The following is a 20,208-nucleotide window of genomic DNA, read 5'->3' as shown; positions in this document are numbered from 1 at the left end:
GGGTATACTTTGCAGTTTTTCTCATAAACTTCATTTCTGCTGTTGTTAATCTTTGTTTGTCTTTTTGTTTTATTGTCCAGATTTCGCTTCCATACATTAAGACCGGTAGGGCTAATGTATTGTATATTTTTAGCCTGGTTTGTTTCTGAACTAGGTTTGGTTTAAATATAGTTAATTACACCTGTTATTTTTAAATATTTTGCAATTTTTACGTTTATATCTTTTTCATATGTGATCATGCATCCTAGTTAGTTAAACGAATTCACCTGTTCTAAGATCTTGTTATCTATTACTATTTTAGTTCTTGCTGGATCTTGTCCTTTAAAGGCCATAGTTTTGATTTTTCTGTTGATATTATCATAGCATAATTTTTGGCTATCTTATTTAGATCTAAAATAGCTTTCTGTAAGTTATCTTCAGAATTTGTAATTATTATTTGGTCGTCGGCAAAGAGGAGAGTGTTAAAGCTTACTGTAGGAGAAAGTTTAATTCCTTGATGTAAATGTTTATTCCATTTTATTATTATTTCATTTAAGTAGATATTTAAAAGAGTTGCTGAGAGGGGACATCCCTGTCGGACTCTTTGGTTTATCTCTCTTGTATATGATAGCTCGTGATTTAATCTTATTTGTATTTGATTATTTTCATATATACTTGTGATAGTTTTTAGGATATTATTTGGTATTTGTCTTTCTTTTAATATGTTAAATAATATGTTTCTTTTAACTTTGTCAAATGCTTTTTCAAAGTCAATAAATGCAATATTTCTAAATTATATTCTCTTCTTTTCTCTGTTATTAATTTTAGGCAAAATGCTGGGTCTATACATGATCCAGCATTTTCTAAATCCATTCTGTACTTCTAAAATAAAGTTTTCGGGATATTTCATTAGTTTGCTATTTAAGATTCTGCTATATATTTTGTAATGGGAATTTAGTATACTGATACCTCTATAGTTTTTAAGGTCATCTCTATTACTTTTTTTAAAGATAGGAATCACAATTGCTTTTTTCCATTCTATTGGGGGGGATACCAGTTGAATAAATTTTATTTAAAAATAATAAGAGTCTTTCTTTGAATCTTGTTCTGTGTATTTATATAGTTCTAAACCTAGCTTATCTTCTCCAGGTGATTTTCTGTTTCTTTCAGGCTGATTTAACTAGTACATATAACATATAAATACTGCAGAGACAAATTTAGGCTATAAATTAAAGATATAAAAAAATTATATTCTTGGTTTAATCCTTTATCCAAGTGTAAGTAAACAATGTTTGCATGTGAAGTATCTTCACAATACTTCACTTATCTCCACAAGTGTTTTGCATTATGGGATACTAAGGCAATTGATGAAGTCATTGACTTCTATATACAAGTATTCCAGTTGTGAAGATACTTCATGTGCAAACACTGTTTGCATACACCTGGATAATGGATTAAACCAAGGATATAATTTCTTGGCATCTTTGATTTATACTATAACCAAGTGAAAAAAATTTCAAATTCAGGCTACTTTTCCTCTTGAATTTTGCAGCATTTCTTGGGAATGTAATTTCCACAAATAAGAAGGGATCACTATTACAACAACCTAGTACATGAATTTTACTATAGAAATTACATTTCTTTATTTAATACTTATTAAAAAAAAAAAAAAAAGAGAAACATACCAATAGCCAAGTTAGAATATATCCGTGGATTAGTAAGGGCCTTAGTCATCACTGTCCTCATAGCAGCTCCCATCTCGCTCATCTGATGCAACATTGTCAAGAATCCATCAGCTCCCTGAATGACTGACAGATACCTATCAGGTGAAGCTATCCAGCAAATTAATATTTAAAGCACTGCATAAAAATTAGCATACTTCTGTACTTTTTTTTTATTATATAAACTGAAGTTGACAGCTTTAAGTAATATATAAAAACAGAAAAAAGTAAAAAAAAAAATTTTTTTTTTTAAATAGCTAACAAAAGACGTATATAATTATCATATTTTTCATGGATTTAGGCCTACAATAGAGGGTTCTGGCTTCAGAAGTCATCAATGAATCTCTTTAGAGGATGTCCCGATTTTCTTTTCCCTAATGGTTTCCTAATTTAATACTTGTTTTGGTAATCTTTCGGTGTTCATTCTTTCAAGATGTTCCATCCATACTGATTCCTGGTTTAGTTCTTGATATATTGTGTCATTTCTCTTGTGAGTGAATAAAGTATACTTTGCAGTTTTTCTCATAAACTTCACTTCAGCTGTTATTAATCTTTGTATTTTTGTTTTATTGTTCCAGATTTTGCTTCCATACAATAGGACGGATAGGGCTAATGTATTGTATACTTTTAATCTAATTTGTTTTTGAACTACATTTGGTTCAAATACAGAGTTAATTACACCTGTTATTTTTAAATATTTTGCAATTTTTAGGTTTATATCTTTTCCATTTTCATTCTAGGTAGTTAAATGAATTCTCCTTTTCTAAAATCTTATCTATTACTATTTTAGTTCTTATTGGATTTTGTCCTTTAAATGCCATAGTTTTTGATTTTTCTGTTGATATTATCATTCCATAATCTTTGGCTATTTCATTTAAATTTAAAATATCTTTCTATAAGTTATCTTCGAATTTGTAATTATTATTTGATCATCAGCAAATTTTAATTAAGTTTATAGCAGGAGAAAGTTTAAAAAATTCTAATCTCTTGATTAGAATTTTTATTCCATTTTATTATTATTTCATTTAAATAAATATTAAAAAGAGTTGCTGAAAGAGAACATCCTTGTTGGACTTCTTGATTTATCTCTCTCAGATATGATAGTTTATAATTTAATCTTATTTGATTATTTTCATATATACTTTTGACAGCATTTAGAATATTATTTAGTAGTTGTCTTTCTTTTAATATGTTAAATAAAATACTTCTTTTAACTTTATTAAATGCTTTTTCAAAGTCAATAAATGTAATATGTGTCTCTAAATTGCATTCTTTTCTCTATTATCAATTTTAAACAAAAGGCCAGGTCTATACATGTTCGTCGTTTTCTAAATCCATTTTGTTCTTCTAAAATAAAACCTTCGGAATATTTTATTAGTTTGTTATTTAAAATTCTGCTATACATTTTATAAAAGGAATTTAGAATACTTATATCTCTATAGTCTTTAGAATATATATATATAAAATGCATGTGCCTTGGTGGATTCATTTATTTCTGGATAAGATAGGGTGTGAGCATGAAATAAATATGGACAGTGGTAGGCAGCACACAAATCACAGATCAAACCAAGTACATATTATAACATATAGACACGTTTACACAAGAATATTATATTTTATTTTGCCAAATATTTCAGTTTGAAAATAACAGACTATCTTCAGTGGCTACATAGGAACAGTTTTTAACAAGGTGGAATACCAACAATTGATCATTCAAAAGTAGAACGAGCCATGTGATGTTATATCGCTAAGCATTAAAGAGAGGAAAACATTTTTTTATCAGAGTAATGATTAAATTAAAGATATTAATTCACAAATTCATATAATAATCTTAATTTATAAATAACATTACACTAATGTAAGAATTAAAAGTTAAAAATAAAAAAAAATTATATATATATATATATTAATGTGTTATCCTGATTGAACTTTCCCATATTTTTGATAAAGATATACAGTCATTTTGATTCAAGTTAGGGCGTTGAAGAAAGGCCTTGGCACTTTTTTTTAAATAAACGTTCAAATTTATAGCGACATCTGTGTAGGAGGCAAGTCTTGGACCAGAGGATGTTGTGGCTTGTCTTTATTTTATCAGTAATACAAGGTAAGTTGCGAGCGAGGATCGTCTTTCTGAAAAAATGCCGCGACAACAAGATTATTCCTAATTTCGCTAAGATTAAAGAAACCATCAAATCTCCTGGAGCTCATGATATCTACAGGAAAACCAGTTTAGCTTTAATCCATAACCAACTCAGAGCAGCTAAACATGATCTTGCTATTAACATTCATCAAGTTTCTGATCTCTGTACCTTTATCTCCACAAACTTAGACCCACATCTTTCTAACATAGTTCTTAATGTGGCTAAATGCTCTATACAACATTCGTATAAAAAACAGAATCAACATCTAAACCGCAAATATAATGTTCTCGTTTCTAGACAAATCAAGTCTTTCCAAGTTCCAGATAATTGGATCGTCGACGTATCCGGTCCCCCTTTAACTAGTAGTGAAACACTCATCCTCTCAAAAGGACATGATTTTGCTATAGTCCCCTAAAAAGATTCCGTATCTAGATTTCCTGGTTAACATCGAATGGAATCTTAGTCATCTTTCCAGTGAAAAGGCTAATTCTCTCTGCCTAGAAGTTGCTTCTACGCTACTTAAAGCCAAGCTTCCTCCTTCCTCCTATCTCCTTCTGAAAAGAAATTGCTACATTCCTTAAGAAGCAACAGTCACCTTGTCATCACTAAAGCAAAGGGAAAGCGACAGTAATTATGGATTCTTCAAACTATAGAAGAAAAATTTCTCTTTTACTTCAGATCGCTCAACATACCAAGAACTTAATCACGATCCCAACAGACAACTGAAGAAATTAAACTCCCTTCTAGATGAGGTGATAAGTTTGGATGCAGACACGATTGAAAGGCTAAAAACACATTTTGCAAGGCCTCCTAGATTTTATGGTCTACCTAAAATACACAACAAAGATATTGCTCTTCGTCCTATAGTGGCTGCATTGATTCACCTACTTATTGCATAGCCAAATATTTAGCGAAATTATTGAAATCGCGCTCCTTTTTGAAAAACTCTTATTTGAATTTAGTGTTTAATTTTATGTGAAATTTCTCTAGTATCTGTACTTAAATGTTTCAAAATCCTATATACATTGGGGTCTTATTCTATAAAGTCATGTTCTAAATTAGAAACTAATTTGTTCTATATTTCTCTGTCATTTTCTCACTTCTCTTTTAGCTATGGCTCTTATTCTTTTATACTCTATTTTATCTTCTAACATTTTACTGCTTAACCATTTATGATATGCTTCTTTTTTCATTTTGATTATTTCTTTGATTGTATCATCCCATATCTCATCATCATCATTATCAAATTCCTGCCATGTACCCTCAAGGGGTGTATAGGATATGACAGTACTACATGAATCATCCCATATCTTCAGTTTTTTATTTTTATTAAATTTTGTGATCGTTTCTAAGCTTTTATTTGCCACTATATATAGTATCATTTTTATATTAAGCCATTCTATTTCTTCACTTTGTTTTATTTTATATACATATTGATTAATCCTCTGTTCATATAGCCATTGTATATTTGATCATTTAATAATCTAGTTTTATAAAAGAATGTTTTAAATTTTCTTTCTGTTCTTGTTATTTGCAGCCATTTAGATGATAATCTGAATTTTATTTTAATGAGAAAATGATGATTACTTATTTCATATCCTCTGTGGACTCTTCTAAACATCTATAGAAAACTTTGATGTCTTTTCATTTAAGATAAAGTAATTTAATATTGATTTCCATCCTCTTGCTGCCCAAGTATATTTGTCTATGTTTACAGAAATAATTCATTATTTTAAGATTATTATTTTAGGCAAAAGACTTGGTATATACATGATCATCCTTTTCTAAATTCATTTTGTACTTCTAAAATAAAGCCTTTGGAATATTTTATCAGTTTGTCATTTAAAATTCTGCTATATATTTTATAACAGGAATTTAGAATACTTATACTTCTATAGTCTTTAGAATATATATATAATACATATGCCTTGGTGGATTCACTTATTTCTGGATAAGATAGGGTGTGAGCATGAAATAAATATGGACAGTGGTAGGCAGCACACAAATCACAGATCAAACTAAGTACATATTGTATGATAATTTATAATGTAAGCTTTAACTGAGGAATCACTGATGATGCCCTGCTAAGTACATACTGTATGATAATTTCATAAGTTATCTTTTATTATCATGGGATCACAGATCAATGTTTCTTTCTTATTTATTTGAACGTTGTACACTAAAAAAACTTCTAGCATGCTAACCATAATGATCTTATCTTCTTCTGATTGCAGACAAAATCCTCTCAAAAGCATATTAAATTAAATAAGAATGATAAATATACTCTTACAATTGCAAACAACAAAATATTGCAGAAAATGCTGTAAAACATGTCAGTGCAACTTTATCAGCTGAAAAGAACATAAATAAAAAGCAACATTTAAAAATAATTAAGCTGAATAAAATGCATCATATGATATTATGCAATGTTATAGTATCAAGAATTTTTCAATTAGAGGACTTCTTAAAAAATAATATAGAGATGGGTTGAAAAGTAATGTCTTACAAAATCCTAAATATTGGACCTATTTCTTTCATAAAATTTTTTTTTCCTGCAGGTTTTTAAGAAGTCAACTAGACTTGGAACGAGAGTGCATAACTATTAACTTGATGGTATGCAGGAACAACACCAAGTACCTAGTCAAATCAGGTGAAAAGCCTGAGAAAATTCATTATGAACTATTTAATGTGTATAATGCAGAAACTATTGACAATTAGCATGTTGAGTTAACAAAATAAAAGCAGAAGAATATGTTTTAAAAGAATGACCGATACTGGGCAGACCACATGAGACCACAAATGATAAAAAATCAGAGAAGGTTGATAAATGGATCTGTCCAGCTTGTCAAAGAACCTTTTTTAAAGATTGAGAATTCTAAGTGTTCTTTAATCATCTTTAAGAATTGAGTATTCTAGCTGTTCCATCATTATTTGTAATGGTAAAGATATTGAAAATCTTTATGTTCTGAAAACGAAAGAACAAGATATTCCAGAAGTATGGAATAATCACTTTAAGATATTGTTAAATGAGATAAATGACAAAATACTCAATAAGAATGAAATCAAAAGTACATATCAATACTTGAGAATAATTAGAAACATGAAAAATGCAGAAAGGCAATTGGAATACATATTCAACCAGGAAAGCTCAAAATGGAAGTATAAAAGTTTTACAGTTGCTGCACAGCATTAATTCAGAAGAATTCTGGATGATTGTAAAAGACTGCTCAAAGTATCCATCTACACATAAAAAAGGAAAATTACAAAGTAGAATTATAAAGGCCTTTTAGACAGCTATCAAGCATACTTGAGAATGGACTAAAAAATTCTGGAAGAGAAGCACAGAGAGAAAAACAAGCTAAGATTATGTCAAACAGAAAGTGTCAGGATCAGGTTTTCACTTTAAGACAAATATTAATCTCTTTTTTTATGGTATAACATGACAAAAAAAAATAAACAATAAATCATTAAAAAAAATTAACATACTTTGCTGGATTTCAAATTTACAGGTTTAGGGCACAACTACTTGTTATAGTATACATGTGTACATGAAGCAATTCAAAATTTAATGGACAACAACCTAGTCTTAATTTGGTGCCCTGTAATGTTATATAGAAGTTTTTACAGATATTGCATCTTAAGATGATTTTCTTCCAAATTTTTGACATATTTGTTAATGTTAGGAGAGTGCAATGCTTTATAGCCCTTGTTGACTATAAAATTAGTCTTGTAATGACTTCTATATAGCACACTGATTTTCTTCCATATAATCCTGTTTGTTAAGTGATGTTCAAAGCATGGTGTGCCAGTCCTGATTTGCCATAATACAAATGAATTTCTTGTGATATACATTTGTATATCACAAATATACAAAAAACACATGTGATATACATGTGTTTTCCAAGGCAGATGTTAATGGATCTTTTTGTCTGTCCATAGTAGGCCATTACATTTGCCAATAACTTATATTCTTGTTTAATCCTTTATCCAAGTGTAAACAAAGTGTATATGTGAAGTATGTTCACAACTAGGCCACTTGTATATAGAGGCTGTTGATATCACATCAATTACTTCATTATTTCATAATGCAAAGCACACTTTCTTAGAAATGTGTATACTGTTATGCATTATGGGAAGTTCATCACCCAGACCAGTTTTGACCTTTATTGACATGTCATCAATGGGAACTAGACCCAGAAAGATACAATGGTTGAATTAAATGAGAAATCATACACTTTCCATATACAAGTAGGTGTATCATATTATTATTAAAAAAGGTGTATGATGTTATTATTAAAATACTCTGGATCAGAGATAGTTACAGAAAGTTGTTTTTTTTTTTTTAAATGATTACAAAGTAAATTATACTTGCCAAGAAAGTATATCCTTATTTAATCCCTTGCCTAATATAAGCAAACAAAGTTTGCATGAAATGTCTTCACAAGTACACTACTTACATATAGAGACTGTTGATTTCACATCAACTGCCCCAACTGATGTGACCCTACCCACAAACCGCCAGCAACTACATGCTCTGGGAGACATAACAGGTGTGTGTGTGTGTGTGTAGATGGATTAACCACCCCATCATGACAATTATATTTAACCAAAATTGACAGGTATGAGAGCACCATCCACTTAACAGATAATGAAGTTACTTGAAAATATTTCATGTTTCCATAAACTTCAATTTCAGATCATTCCTAGCAGAAATCTAGAGAGCATACTTAATAAGAAAAGAAGATCAAAAATTGTAAATTTAAGGAATACCAGGATTTCCAATGTCCAACCCTATAAAGGATGGTGTATGTGGCTCAAATGGACAGATAACACACTCTTAACAAATATATAGAACAGTATGAATATCAAAATAACACAATAAAAAAAAAAATTACTTTTTGCCATCTCAAACGTATCAATATTATATGTTTATAACAACATAAAAATAACATTATAACAATATAATATTATCCATATTCACTCTCCAACTAACAGTTGTTCAAATCCTACCATGAGCATGAATATTTTGTGAATAATTTTAGGTAGCAGATGAATTTTACTGCTAAGTGTAAGACTACCACCCACTTAACAACACTGAAGTTATTTGAAAATATTCCATGTTTGAATAAAAATCAGTTTCAGATCATTCAAATAATTCCATGGCTGGTCTCAAGAGTAGGTTTCCATATTATCTAACCTTCCCTTTGTCCACCCTGATGTCTTAAGTGTTAATCAGTACAGCGTACTGTAAGTGGGACTCAAAAAAAAAAAACAAATACAACTATATGTGCTGATAACTTTTTTTTTTTTTTTTTTTTTTTAAATCGATGTTATCCTGCTGGTTAGTTCCAAGTTAAAATAACAGCCCAACAGCCAAAGATATGACAGTCACTCATTTTCCTATGTCATTACATCTGAACCACATGCACTGTTCTCCCCCCACCCCAACCCACCTTCAATCTAAAATTTGTGCTCACCATACATGTGTATGTGTACACATGTTAATTATGTGTTCACAGTACATGTTATTTTTTTTCATGGTATTGATGACAACACAGAATGATAAGAAAATAATATTTATTAACTTATTGTGATATTTCGTTGGTATTATATCCAGCATCTTCAAAGCACAAAAACAGTTTGTCATGGTATGTAAAATAACAACAAAATGGTATAACAGTAGGACTAGGTTAAAAAAATTGTAACAGACAACACAAGAAAGTAAAGTGCTAATTAGGTGCCATCCATGCTGGAAGAAGAGAGAAAACAAATATTAATTAGAACTTAAAATTTTTTTAGAACTTAAAATTAAATTTATACAGCCATACTTGTTGAGGTTTGGAATATGTTTTAACACTTTGAGTCCTATCGATGTACATTTACATCGATAGGATTTTAAGTACCAGTAGGTCTAGGACTCAAAGTGTTAAAGCTTTTGTAGATTCCAAAAACAATCTCTCTCTCTCTCTGAACTATAATGACTTTTGTGTAGCACTTTTGTTTTCTTCCAATTGATCCTGTGTGAAGTGGTATCTAAGGCCCAACTTGCTATAATGATAGTGTATTTTTATAAGGATGTATTTTTTATGTTCACCAAGGCAGACATCAACAGTTCTTCCTGTCTGTCCATATAAGCCATCACAGCACACGTCATCAACTCCTGGATGTGATAAAGACAGTTTGTCCTTAGGTGAATGGATGAGAGTTGCCAATTTGTAGCTGATATTTATTGAGTAATCTAGATATCTTTTGAGATGAATCTTGAATGTATGGGATGGTAACAGTTTTGCTGTGGTGTTGTGTGGTAAGCAGTGGAGAGGATTTCTGGGGAGCATTTAGGATTTTTTCTATCCTATGGCAATTACAGCCATCAGCTAAGAAGGTGTGACGTAAGTGAGCGAGTTCAGCAGTAAGACCATTGTCACTGGAACAAATAGCTCGAACTCTATGAGTTAGTGTTTTTAGGATACCATATGTAGAGCTGGATGATGGTGTGACTGTTTGTGCAAATATCTCCCTCTATGTGTGGGTTTTCTATAAACAGAAAAAGATAAGGAACCATCTGGAAGCCATGCGATTAGTGTATCCAGAAAGTCATTAGTTTCCTGTTCCATTGAGTGGATTTTAGGGTGTTGGCTATTTAAATACACTAAAAAATGTATCCAATGTGTCTTGCCCATGTAGTCAAATAGAAAATACATCATCAACAACATAGTATAACCAAACCACGGGTTTCAGAGTGATTTATTCATAGCTAGCTTTTCCAAGTGTTCCATGGAGAAATTGGCTAAAGGGGGGAAGCCCATTGCTGTCTCATCTAGTTTTTTGTATATCTTTCTTTTCCATGTAAAATAACCTGCATGTACTGTAAATTTAAATAGTTTAAATATATTAGGGACAAAATGTGACTTTAATAAATCAAAGGGGATATCAAAACTAATCATTGCGTCTGAACTTTTAAGATATGGTTTTCTAAATACTTTTTAGGTGAACAGAATTTTTAACAAAGGAGGGAGTATTATTTGTGAGGTTGGCTAGTAATTTAGCTAAATTTTTAGCAAGTTTGTATGTGGGACTGTTTATACTATCCACAATTGGGCACAAGGTTGTACCTTGTTTGTGAATTTTAGGTGCTCCACATATTCTGGGTGTTTTAACCTAAAAAGGTATGAGTTTTTAACTGTTTCTTTTAGCCAGGAATTGACTTTTTTCAATCTGCATACTTTATTCTTTTGAGAGTTAGTGGGATCACAATCTATAATTTGGTACATAGACTAGTCTTGTAAAACTATGTGCATTTTGCTTTCATATTCAACTAAATTCATCACCACAGTTGCATTACCTTCATCTGCTTTAGTTATAACAATATAGTTATTACTGTATAGTTATTTGAAAGCACTGATTTCCTTTTGTGGAATGAATATTGCTTTTGGGAGGCTTGGAATGAATTAGGATGTTGGCCACATCCAAACAAATGTTATTGGCTGTTGCTGGAGGTAGGTCATATATTCCTCATTCAACAGATTATGTAAAGTAACTTATAGAGCTAGAGCTATTTGTTCCAATGACAATGCAACAAATAGCTCTAGTATGAGAATAGAAAAAATATTAAATGCTCTCAGAAATCCCCTCTATTGCCTACTGCACAAAACCACAGCAAAACTGTTACCATCCCATGCATTCCAGGACTATAACAACATGGTGTAATCAACGAACCAGTTAAACAAAATTGTAGCAGCAACACAAAGACCAGAGTCCTAAAAAAAAAAAAAATTAAAAAAAAATATAAAAAAAAAAAATTTTTTTTTTTCTTAAGATGACTGTCTCCCAGATCTTAGGCAAGTTAATACAGCCATATTTGTTGAGATTTGGAGTATGTTTCAGGGTATCTGTCGCCTCTAAGAACAATCTCTCCGACTTGTAAGAGCTTCTGTGTAGTACTTTTGTGTTTTTCCAGTTGATCCTGTGTGCAGGGGTATTGAGAGCATGGTCTGCTAGGCCCGACTTGCCATAGTGATAATTCCGGACGTATCTTTTGTGTTCGCTGATGCAGATGTTCACAGTTCTTCCTGTTTGACCGCAGTAGGCTTGATTACATGAGCAGGGTACTTGGTAGACTCCTGGATGTGATAAAGGGGGAATGCTGTCCTTGGGTGAGCGGATAAGGGTTATAACACCAGCAAAATATCAGCAATAAGTTAATAAATTAATTATTTACTTAGTTTCTGTGTTCTAATATATACCGTTAAAAAATAAACAACATGTTGACATCCCTTGGTGAACATGAAAAATACATCCTGCACTATCATTATGGCAAGTTGGGTCTAGTGGACCATGCCTTAAATACCACTTCATACAGGATCAATTGGAAGAAAACAAAAGTGCTATACTATACAGACGTCATTATAGGTCAGAGAGATTGTTTTTGTAATCAACAGAAGCTTTAAAACATACACTAGTGGCCAAAATTGTGGAAACTTTTTTGGAAAAAGTGTATTTTTGAGGTTTGATGGCTCATAACACCACTTTTTTTTGGTGTAATATCATAAAATTATATATCAGTGGAAAGATAATTTAATCAAGAATGTAATGCAACAAAGTTTGTTCAATTATCTGTATTCTATGAAAAGTTATAGCCAAATAACCAGAAAAAAGAAGCACAACTTGCTTAGGTTGATATGAAGTAGCTTTCCTTCATTTGAATGTAGCCAATGAGCATGAGTGTTTCGAAAGCCAATCAGGTGTCATCTTGTTTTGGCAATGAGCCAATAAGGTTACAGTAGGATTCAGCTATTGTTGTCATGTATTGGAGCTGAGGAGGAGGACATTTGTCAGTGTGTTATGTAATTGCTATCAAGTTGGTTGGGTTTTTTTGTTCTTTCATTTAGTGAGCTTGTAAAACGTAATAAAATTAAAGAAACGGCACAAAGAGTTGACTGGTCAACCAGAAAGCGATGTAAAATAGTACTATTAAGTGAACAAGGCTACAGCTATGAAGAAATTATAAGAAAAATTGGTGGAAACTTAACCAAAAGTGGCAGTATAAGGAGACTCGGTCACTACAAAACCAGACTGGTAAAGGCAGGAAAAGGTGCACAACAGCAAGTGATGATAGAAGACTGTGCCTACGTGACAGAAGAAAATGATCTGAGTGTAAACAAGATGAAATGGCGCAATACAATATGAAGTTGAGTGCAAGGACGGTTCGGTGCAGACTGTAGGAATTTGGTCTAAATGCTAGAATTCCACAAAAAAAGCCATTTTTATTTCTCAAACAAAGGTTGAAAAGATTAAACTGGACAGCGGAACAATGGGACAGTGTTATTTGGAGTGATGAGACACAATCTCCCTGTTTGGTAGTGATGGCATAAAATATGTAAGGAGAAGAATCGGAGAAGATTTGCATCTGGATTGCATTAAACCTACCATGAAACATCCACTTAGTGTTATGATCTGGGGTTGTATGACATCAAAAGGTATGGGCAGAATTTGCTTGATTAATGGGAATATAGATGCCCAAAAATACTAAATGAAATACTTGAGCCCAAACTGAAGCCTTCTGTGTGTGATCTTCAAGATAATCATATTCCACTAATGGAATAGTCTGGGAATAGCCCAGGAATAGCCCAGACCTTCACCCAATCAAAAATCTATGGAGCCGACTAAAGAAACTTGTTAGTCAGAAGCAACTAAGCAATAAAACCCAATTAATAGAAGCCATAATTCAATCTTTGTTTCACATTATAATAGCTGCGGAACTAAAAAACTTGGTTCACTCCATGGGAGGGCGTTATAAGATCGTAATTAACGCGAAAGGTTACCCAACTAAGTATTAACTCACATTGTGAGAATTTTGTATATCTCATTTTTTCTGTGTGTTTCACTTTTCTTCTTTATAACTGCTGTTCTAATAAAAAATTCCTTCATAAAAGTTATTGCATTACATTCTTGATTAAATTATCTTTCCATTGATATATAATTTTATGGTATTACTCAAAAAAAAAGTGCTGTTATGAGCCATCAAACCTCAGAAGTACACTTTTTTCCAAAAGGTTTCCACAATTTTGGCCACTAGTGTATGGCTGTATAAATTTACCAAAAATCTGGGAGAAGTCATTTTAAGATCTAATTAATATCTGTTTTCTCTCTTTTTCCAGTATAGACAGTACCTAATTAGGACTTTAGTTCCTTGCGTTGTCCATTACAATTTTTTTTTTAAACTAGTCCCACTGTTATACCATTCTGTTGTTGTTTTGCATACTGTGACAAACTGTTTTTGTGCTCTGAAGATGCTGGATATAATACAAGCAAAATATCAGTAGAAAATATTATTAGATTTACAGCTATTTTGCTTGCTTCTGTTTAGGAGTGCCCCTGTTTAAATGTAATTGGCTTTTTATTCACGGATTCTTAGGGCATTGTAGATGTATATTTACCAATAAGTATATGTAGAAATTTACACATACTTTTTTCTGGGTGTTGTGGCTTTTCTTCTTTCTGTGATGTACAAACTACTGTGTGTGTGTGGGGGGGGGGGGCAATGTGGGAGAATTAAATTAGAAATGGAAAATGGAAAAAACTTAATAAATATTATTTTCTTATCATTCTGTGTTGTCATCAATATTGTGAAAATAAATAACATAGAAATAAGACTGCATATTCAAAGCAGACTGTCAACAATGTTCTGTTAACACCTTTGATTCCCTTATAGGGAGTCGGCGAGGCCACTTTAGCCCTGTCTTAACTTTTTGAAGACTGAGGAGGCAGTTCAAACTCTGACGGAGGCAAATTAGAGATAGCTGGCCCAAGACTCACTAACAATATCTGGCATACAGTGGAGAGAGGCAGCTGACAAGTGCAGCCATCTCGTGGTCCCTAATCCTAACAATATATATTTATTGTCTGAGATAGTGTGGCTTCTACAAATGATTTTCTTGAGTTTACGAGATAAAAAAACCAGCTTGCCCATTTCAGAGATTAACTCAGGGACCAGTTGAAGAAAGGCTTAGAAAATGTTCTAATGGTGGTCAAGCTCCGTGGAGTGCAAAAGTCACCTCCACTGAGCTATACATGCTCTTTTGAGCCAATCAAGAGAGCCAGCAATGCTCATGCTTTAATTGGGGGGGGGGGAAGCTGTAGTTTTAAGCAGATGAAATATTATTCATAGGAGTATAACCTGACATGCTCTATAACTGAGAAACATTTGAGATAAGATTAAGAAAACATCAGAGATCGAGTAGTGAAATTTATCTGTTATTCTGAAAAAAGATTTACATGAAAAAAGTATTTACCATAAACAAATTCATTCTGTTGATAAAATTAAATCTAAACAGACATAGGGAGAATAAGTCAGAAATAGTTGTTTCTTCAGGAAAATTAAAAATTCATGAAATATTTAGAGAATATTTTCAAGGGATCAGTGAACTTCATATGGTTATCTCATATACACCTTTTATTGTTTTCTGCTAAATTACATTAATACTAAAGTAATCTCACAATTAACTATAATGACTGGCAATCCAATCACTCCACACATGAAAGATCAAGACCTATAACATAACTGTGTCATGCGTGAGTGACAATCAGTGGGAAAAACAATATGGGGGGGGGGGGGGGATTGTTCCAAAGAACAGAGTTGGATAGAATGAAAGAAGATCATTCGTTTGGTATGTTTGGAGTCGGATAGTCTATGGATGTGGGGCTTATGACTGCTCTAGTTCTTGCATGATTAGAAGAAAGTGGAGAAATTGCAGAGGCCAATTCAGTGAAGCAATGCCCATGGAAGTACTTATAGCAAAGTTATAGTGTGAAAACAGAGTACTTATGAGAAAGTGACTAAAGGAGTCTGTGAGGGAGGGATCACCTATTAAGTGGATCACCCATTCTATATATCATCAAGAATTCTTAGGAAGGTTTGGGGTGCACTATCCTAAACACAAGAAGAATATTCCAAGCTTGGTTAGATCTGAAAATTATAAAGTGTTAGGAGCTGAAGAGGCTATGGATGAAATGTGTTTGTGCCAGGATAAGCTGGATGTGGAAGTCTGCCCAAGAAGAGAAAGAATATTGGAACATTACCAAAAGTGAATGAGAGCGAAGTAGAATCTTTCTTGCAAGTAATAAGAATGGACTGAGTTTTATAACATTGAAATTTACTAAGTTGTCTTCACCACATTTGAAAATGACAAGGAGATCAGTATTTGAGTCACTGGTTAAGGAAGACCTTGAGGCTTCAATCATTTGAGCGCTACAGGATTTCTAGAATGAGGAAGAGAAATAAAGCATAGTGTATTCTGCAAAATTATGAATATGATTAGAAGTTCAGAGAGAGAGGGAGAGAGAGAAGGTCACTGATATAAAGGAGAAAAGGCATGGGTGGAAGTACAGAACCTGAGATACTCCAGCATTCATAAAGAAATCTAATGAGTAGAAAAGAATTCTTGATGATATTCAGAAAAGAGTAATATGCTTAACAAATGACCCTTCCCTCACAGACTTCCTTCAGTCACTTTATCATAGGCACTCTGTTTCAGCGCTGTCTTTCTACAGGTACTTTCATAGGCATCTGGTGCTCTAAACTGGCTGCTATCATTCCTCTACTTTCTTCTAACTGAAGAACTAGAGCACCACTAGCCAACACCTACACACATTGCCCAGCTTTGAACACATTGAACTAACTTCTCATCAGCTTCCTTCATTCTATCCACCTCTATTCTTTGGAACAATTTCCTCCATCCTGTTTTTCCCACTGAGTACGATGTCAGGTTGAAAAAGGAAAGCCAGTTTGTGTTGTTGATGTTGAAGTCCTAACCTATCTAGGAAGACCAATCTCACAATTCAGCTAATTAGTTTGTATGAAATCAACTTTTAGTGACAAGTAGTCAAAAAAGGGCAGCATGATTATCAGAATTAGCACAGCAGTAAAGGCAGCAAATGAAGGCTAAAACGAGGTACAGAAATCTTAAGCTAGAGCAGAATCGAAAAGTGGATATTCCAGGTTAGGACGCCTTTGGCAAATGATATTAGATTTAATGAAAGCACATATTCCTCCTATTTTTGCAGACTGCATCATGCAAGATGTAACTGGGATAGTTGAGGTGACTGTAGTCATGGAGGATGACAACTGGAGCTTGGTAAAAACAGATCAAATTTCTCTAAGTTTCTCTCTGTAAGTGTAGGTGAATATCATTAATGTTTGTATTGATGCTTTGAATGTTGGTGAAATGGATATGGAAGTGTTTTTTATAAGAAGAAGAAATTCTGTGTTATTTGGGGGAAGAGATATTTTTATATTTTTAACAAATGTTTTTATTCGATTTATCTTTTTTTTTTGGTTATTCTTTATGGGATTTTTTTTTTATATCTGAAGTTAAAATGCTAGTATTTGTATGACTATCTCTCATGATTCTCAGAGGGGCTGAAAGAGTTTATTTTTCACTTGGTTAGAGTATAATAAATTTAGTTTAATCCTTTATCCAAGTGTGAGCAAACAAAGTTTGCACCTGAAAGTATCTTCAGGACTGGGTTAAGGTGGTACCACACTAGGGCAACTCATTGCAAAGGTGGAGCAAGCTACCAACACTCTTATCTCAGTATCTCCTATAATGCAAAACACATCTCCTTGCGGCTATGTCTAATGTTATGCATTAAGGGAAGGGCCACTACCCAGACTAGTTTCGACCTTTATTGAGGTCTCTTCAGTGGGAGCCAGGCCCAGAGGTGGAGATACCAGGCAGAAGCAATGGCGAGGTCATCTTTACCTATAGGAGTTGCCAAATGGTGTGCCACGCTTTTTTAATAAATTACTCTGGATTTAGAGAAAGATGTTGAAAGTTTATTTTTCACTTGGTTAGAGTATAATAAAATTAGTTTAATCCTTTATCCAAGTGTGAGCAAACAAAGTTTGCGCCTGAAAGTTACCAACCAAGTGACAAATAAACTTTCAACATCTTTCTCTAAATCCAGAGTAATTTATTAAAAAAGGGCGGCACACCATTTGGCAACTCCTATAGGTAAAGATCACCTCGCCATTGCTTCTGCCTGGTATCTCCACCTCTGGGCCTGGCTCCCACTGAAGAGACCTCAATAAAGGTCGAAACTAGTCTGGGTAGTGACCCTTCCCTTAATGCATAACATTAGACATAGCCGCAAGGAGATGTGTTTTGCATTATAGGAGATACTGAGATAGGAGTGTTGGTATCTTGCTCCACCTTTGCAACGAGTTGCTCTGGTGTTGTACCACCTTAACCCAGTCCTGAAGATACTTTCAGGTGCAAACTTTGTTTGCTCACACTTGGATAAAGGATTAAACTAAATTTATTATCTCAGAGGGGCATGAAGCTGGGTGAGGAATTTGTGCATCTCCATACAAAGTGTCCAAACTTAGGTCCAAGTTTGGCCTCGGGCAGTGTCCCCTACACTTGATCTCTCTCTCCAAACAACAGCTGGCAGAATAAGTAGCAGCAGGATTATTCGCCAACTGTTTGAGAAGCCTCCACAGATGTGTTATTACCATCTGGTTCTGTCCCATGCATTACCTGGAAGCCAGGTAATGCATGGGACAGTTGCTTTCCTGCTGTATCCTCAAATCGAGCAGATACTGACTCCCTAGCTAGTTCAATAATAACAAAGCATTGGGCATGCCCAGCAAGGCCATCACTCACATGACATGGATGTGGAAGTGTTTTTTATTAGAAGAAATTTTGTTATTTGGGGAAGGGGAATATATTAGCATGTGACATGGCACCAGACACTTCCAAAAAATTTTTTTATATATATAAAATCAAAAAAAAAAAAAAATCCTTAGCCCACCCATGATAGAAATATATATATATAAAATCAATAAAAAAAAATTCTTACCCCACCGATGACACAAATGTACTATAGGTATACAAATAAATATTTCATGAGCAGGAGCCATTAAAAAAAAAAAAAAAAAAAAAAACAGGATAACTCGAAAACCATCACCATTCCTTACATCTGAGGCACCTCGGAAAAAATTACCAAAATCTTAAAAAAATATGACTTGACTTCCTGTTACAGACCATATAGAAAATTGGCATCCCTTATCTGCTCCACTAAAGACCAACCACTTCCCCTAGACCTACCTGGTGTATACCAGGTCCATTGCAGCTGTAAACTGTCTTACTTTGGCCAAACAGGCAGGACAGTGAATATCAGAATTTCGGAACACAAGGACTACATCCGGTTTCACAAGTACAGCCACTCGGGTCTTGCAGACCATGCTCTGGATAGACGCCACAGAATACGGTGGAAGAAAGCTACAATAATACACCGTAACAAGTTCAAATTCAAAAGACTATTCATGGAATCCACCTCAGCCCTAAGAAACTCTCCAAACCTCAACAAATTTGGTTGCATGAGACTGCCCCAAATTTGGAAGGCTTACATCAGTAGACCTTCAGCCCAACGGCCAAGAACACCTACATAGCCTGCTAGGGGGCCCAATCAGGACTTTTAGGAGAACAATAGTTTCTCACTTCATTCTCAGTTGCTATGTTGTAGTGCCTACATGACGTACCTTTTTTTATAAGTTCCTTTTGAAGATGGCAACGTGACGTTGCCGAAATATCGGAAATATTTATTAAAGTGTAATTTAATTTATATTCTTATATACGTTGTCAATTCCTTAAGTGATTTAGTAATAATAAAATAAAATGATAAATAAAACATTGAGGACTAACTGACAGACTTTGAAGAAAAGATGAATCAGTCAAAGAGGTATGTGAGGAAGTTGTTTGCAAAAATACTTTTTTGCAAACAACTTTTCTGATTTTTTCTTTGTAAAAAATCAGAACTCTTCTTTAGTTAAAGAGGCAGTCATGGAAAAGAAGATAATGTATTGACAGTTCTTAGCAAATAATTATTACTATTATTACGGGCGACTCCAGGGAGTCCTCAGACTCATCGAAGGAGATCCTAAACATCATGTCCACACAACTATTTGACATTCTCACAGTATCTATCATACCTTGCCTTGAACCCATTCACTGTCATAGCACCCACAACAGACTCTGGCAGCTTATTCCACTTATTTACCACTCTAAAAGTAAAGAACCCAGCTCTAACACCTTTGCTAACCACACTCTTGCCCAGCTTCCATAGATGTCGCCTAGTTCTCCCACAACTAGTCCTGATCTCAAAAATATCCTCTGAATTAATCCTATAGAAACCCTTCAGCAATTTGAATGTCTCAATCATATCTCCCCTTTTCCACGCATCAACCAATTTCTGCAACCCACAAAACTTCAACTTGTTCTTATAAGGTTCATTCCATAGACCTGCTATCATCTTGGTCACTCACCTCTGGATCCTCTCCACCCCCTCCCCATCAAGAAGAAACCTAG

At 33.4% G+C, this 20,208-nt stretch overlaps 1 protein-coding gene across 2 annotated transcripts in view; it reads right to left on the bottom strand.

Annotated features, from left to right (window-relative positions):
* Ubr3 (Ubr3 ubiquitin ligase) overlaps positions 1 to 20,208 on the bottom strand; it is a 542,232-nt gene that overhangs the window by 444,094 nt on the left and 77,930 nt on the right. Inside the window, exon 4 of one of the 2 annotated variants that reach the window (XM_090394146.1) lies at positions 1,665 to 1,811. In XM_090394146.1, coding sequence (XP_090250272.1) covers positions 1,665 to 1,811 — 147 coding nt within the window. The remainder of the gene's footprint in view (positions 1 to 1,664; positions 1,812 to 20,208) is intronic. The other variant, XM_090394147.1, reaches the window with a different exon arrangement.

The sequence above is a fragment of the Typopeltis vanoorti genome, chromosome 6, assembly GCF_054136105.1.
Source record: "Typopeltis vanoorti isolate ZY-2024b chromosome 6, IOZ_Tvanoo_1.0, whole genome shotgun sequence".
Classification (NCBI taxonomy): domain Eukaryota; kingdom Metazoa; phylum Arthropoda; class Arachnida; order Uropygi; family Thelyphonidae; genus Typopeltis; species Typopeltis vanoorti.
Note: the sequence above shows the minus strand (reverse complement) of the source record. Positions and strands in the feature narration are given on the sequence as shown.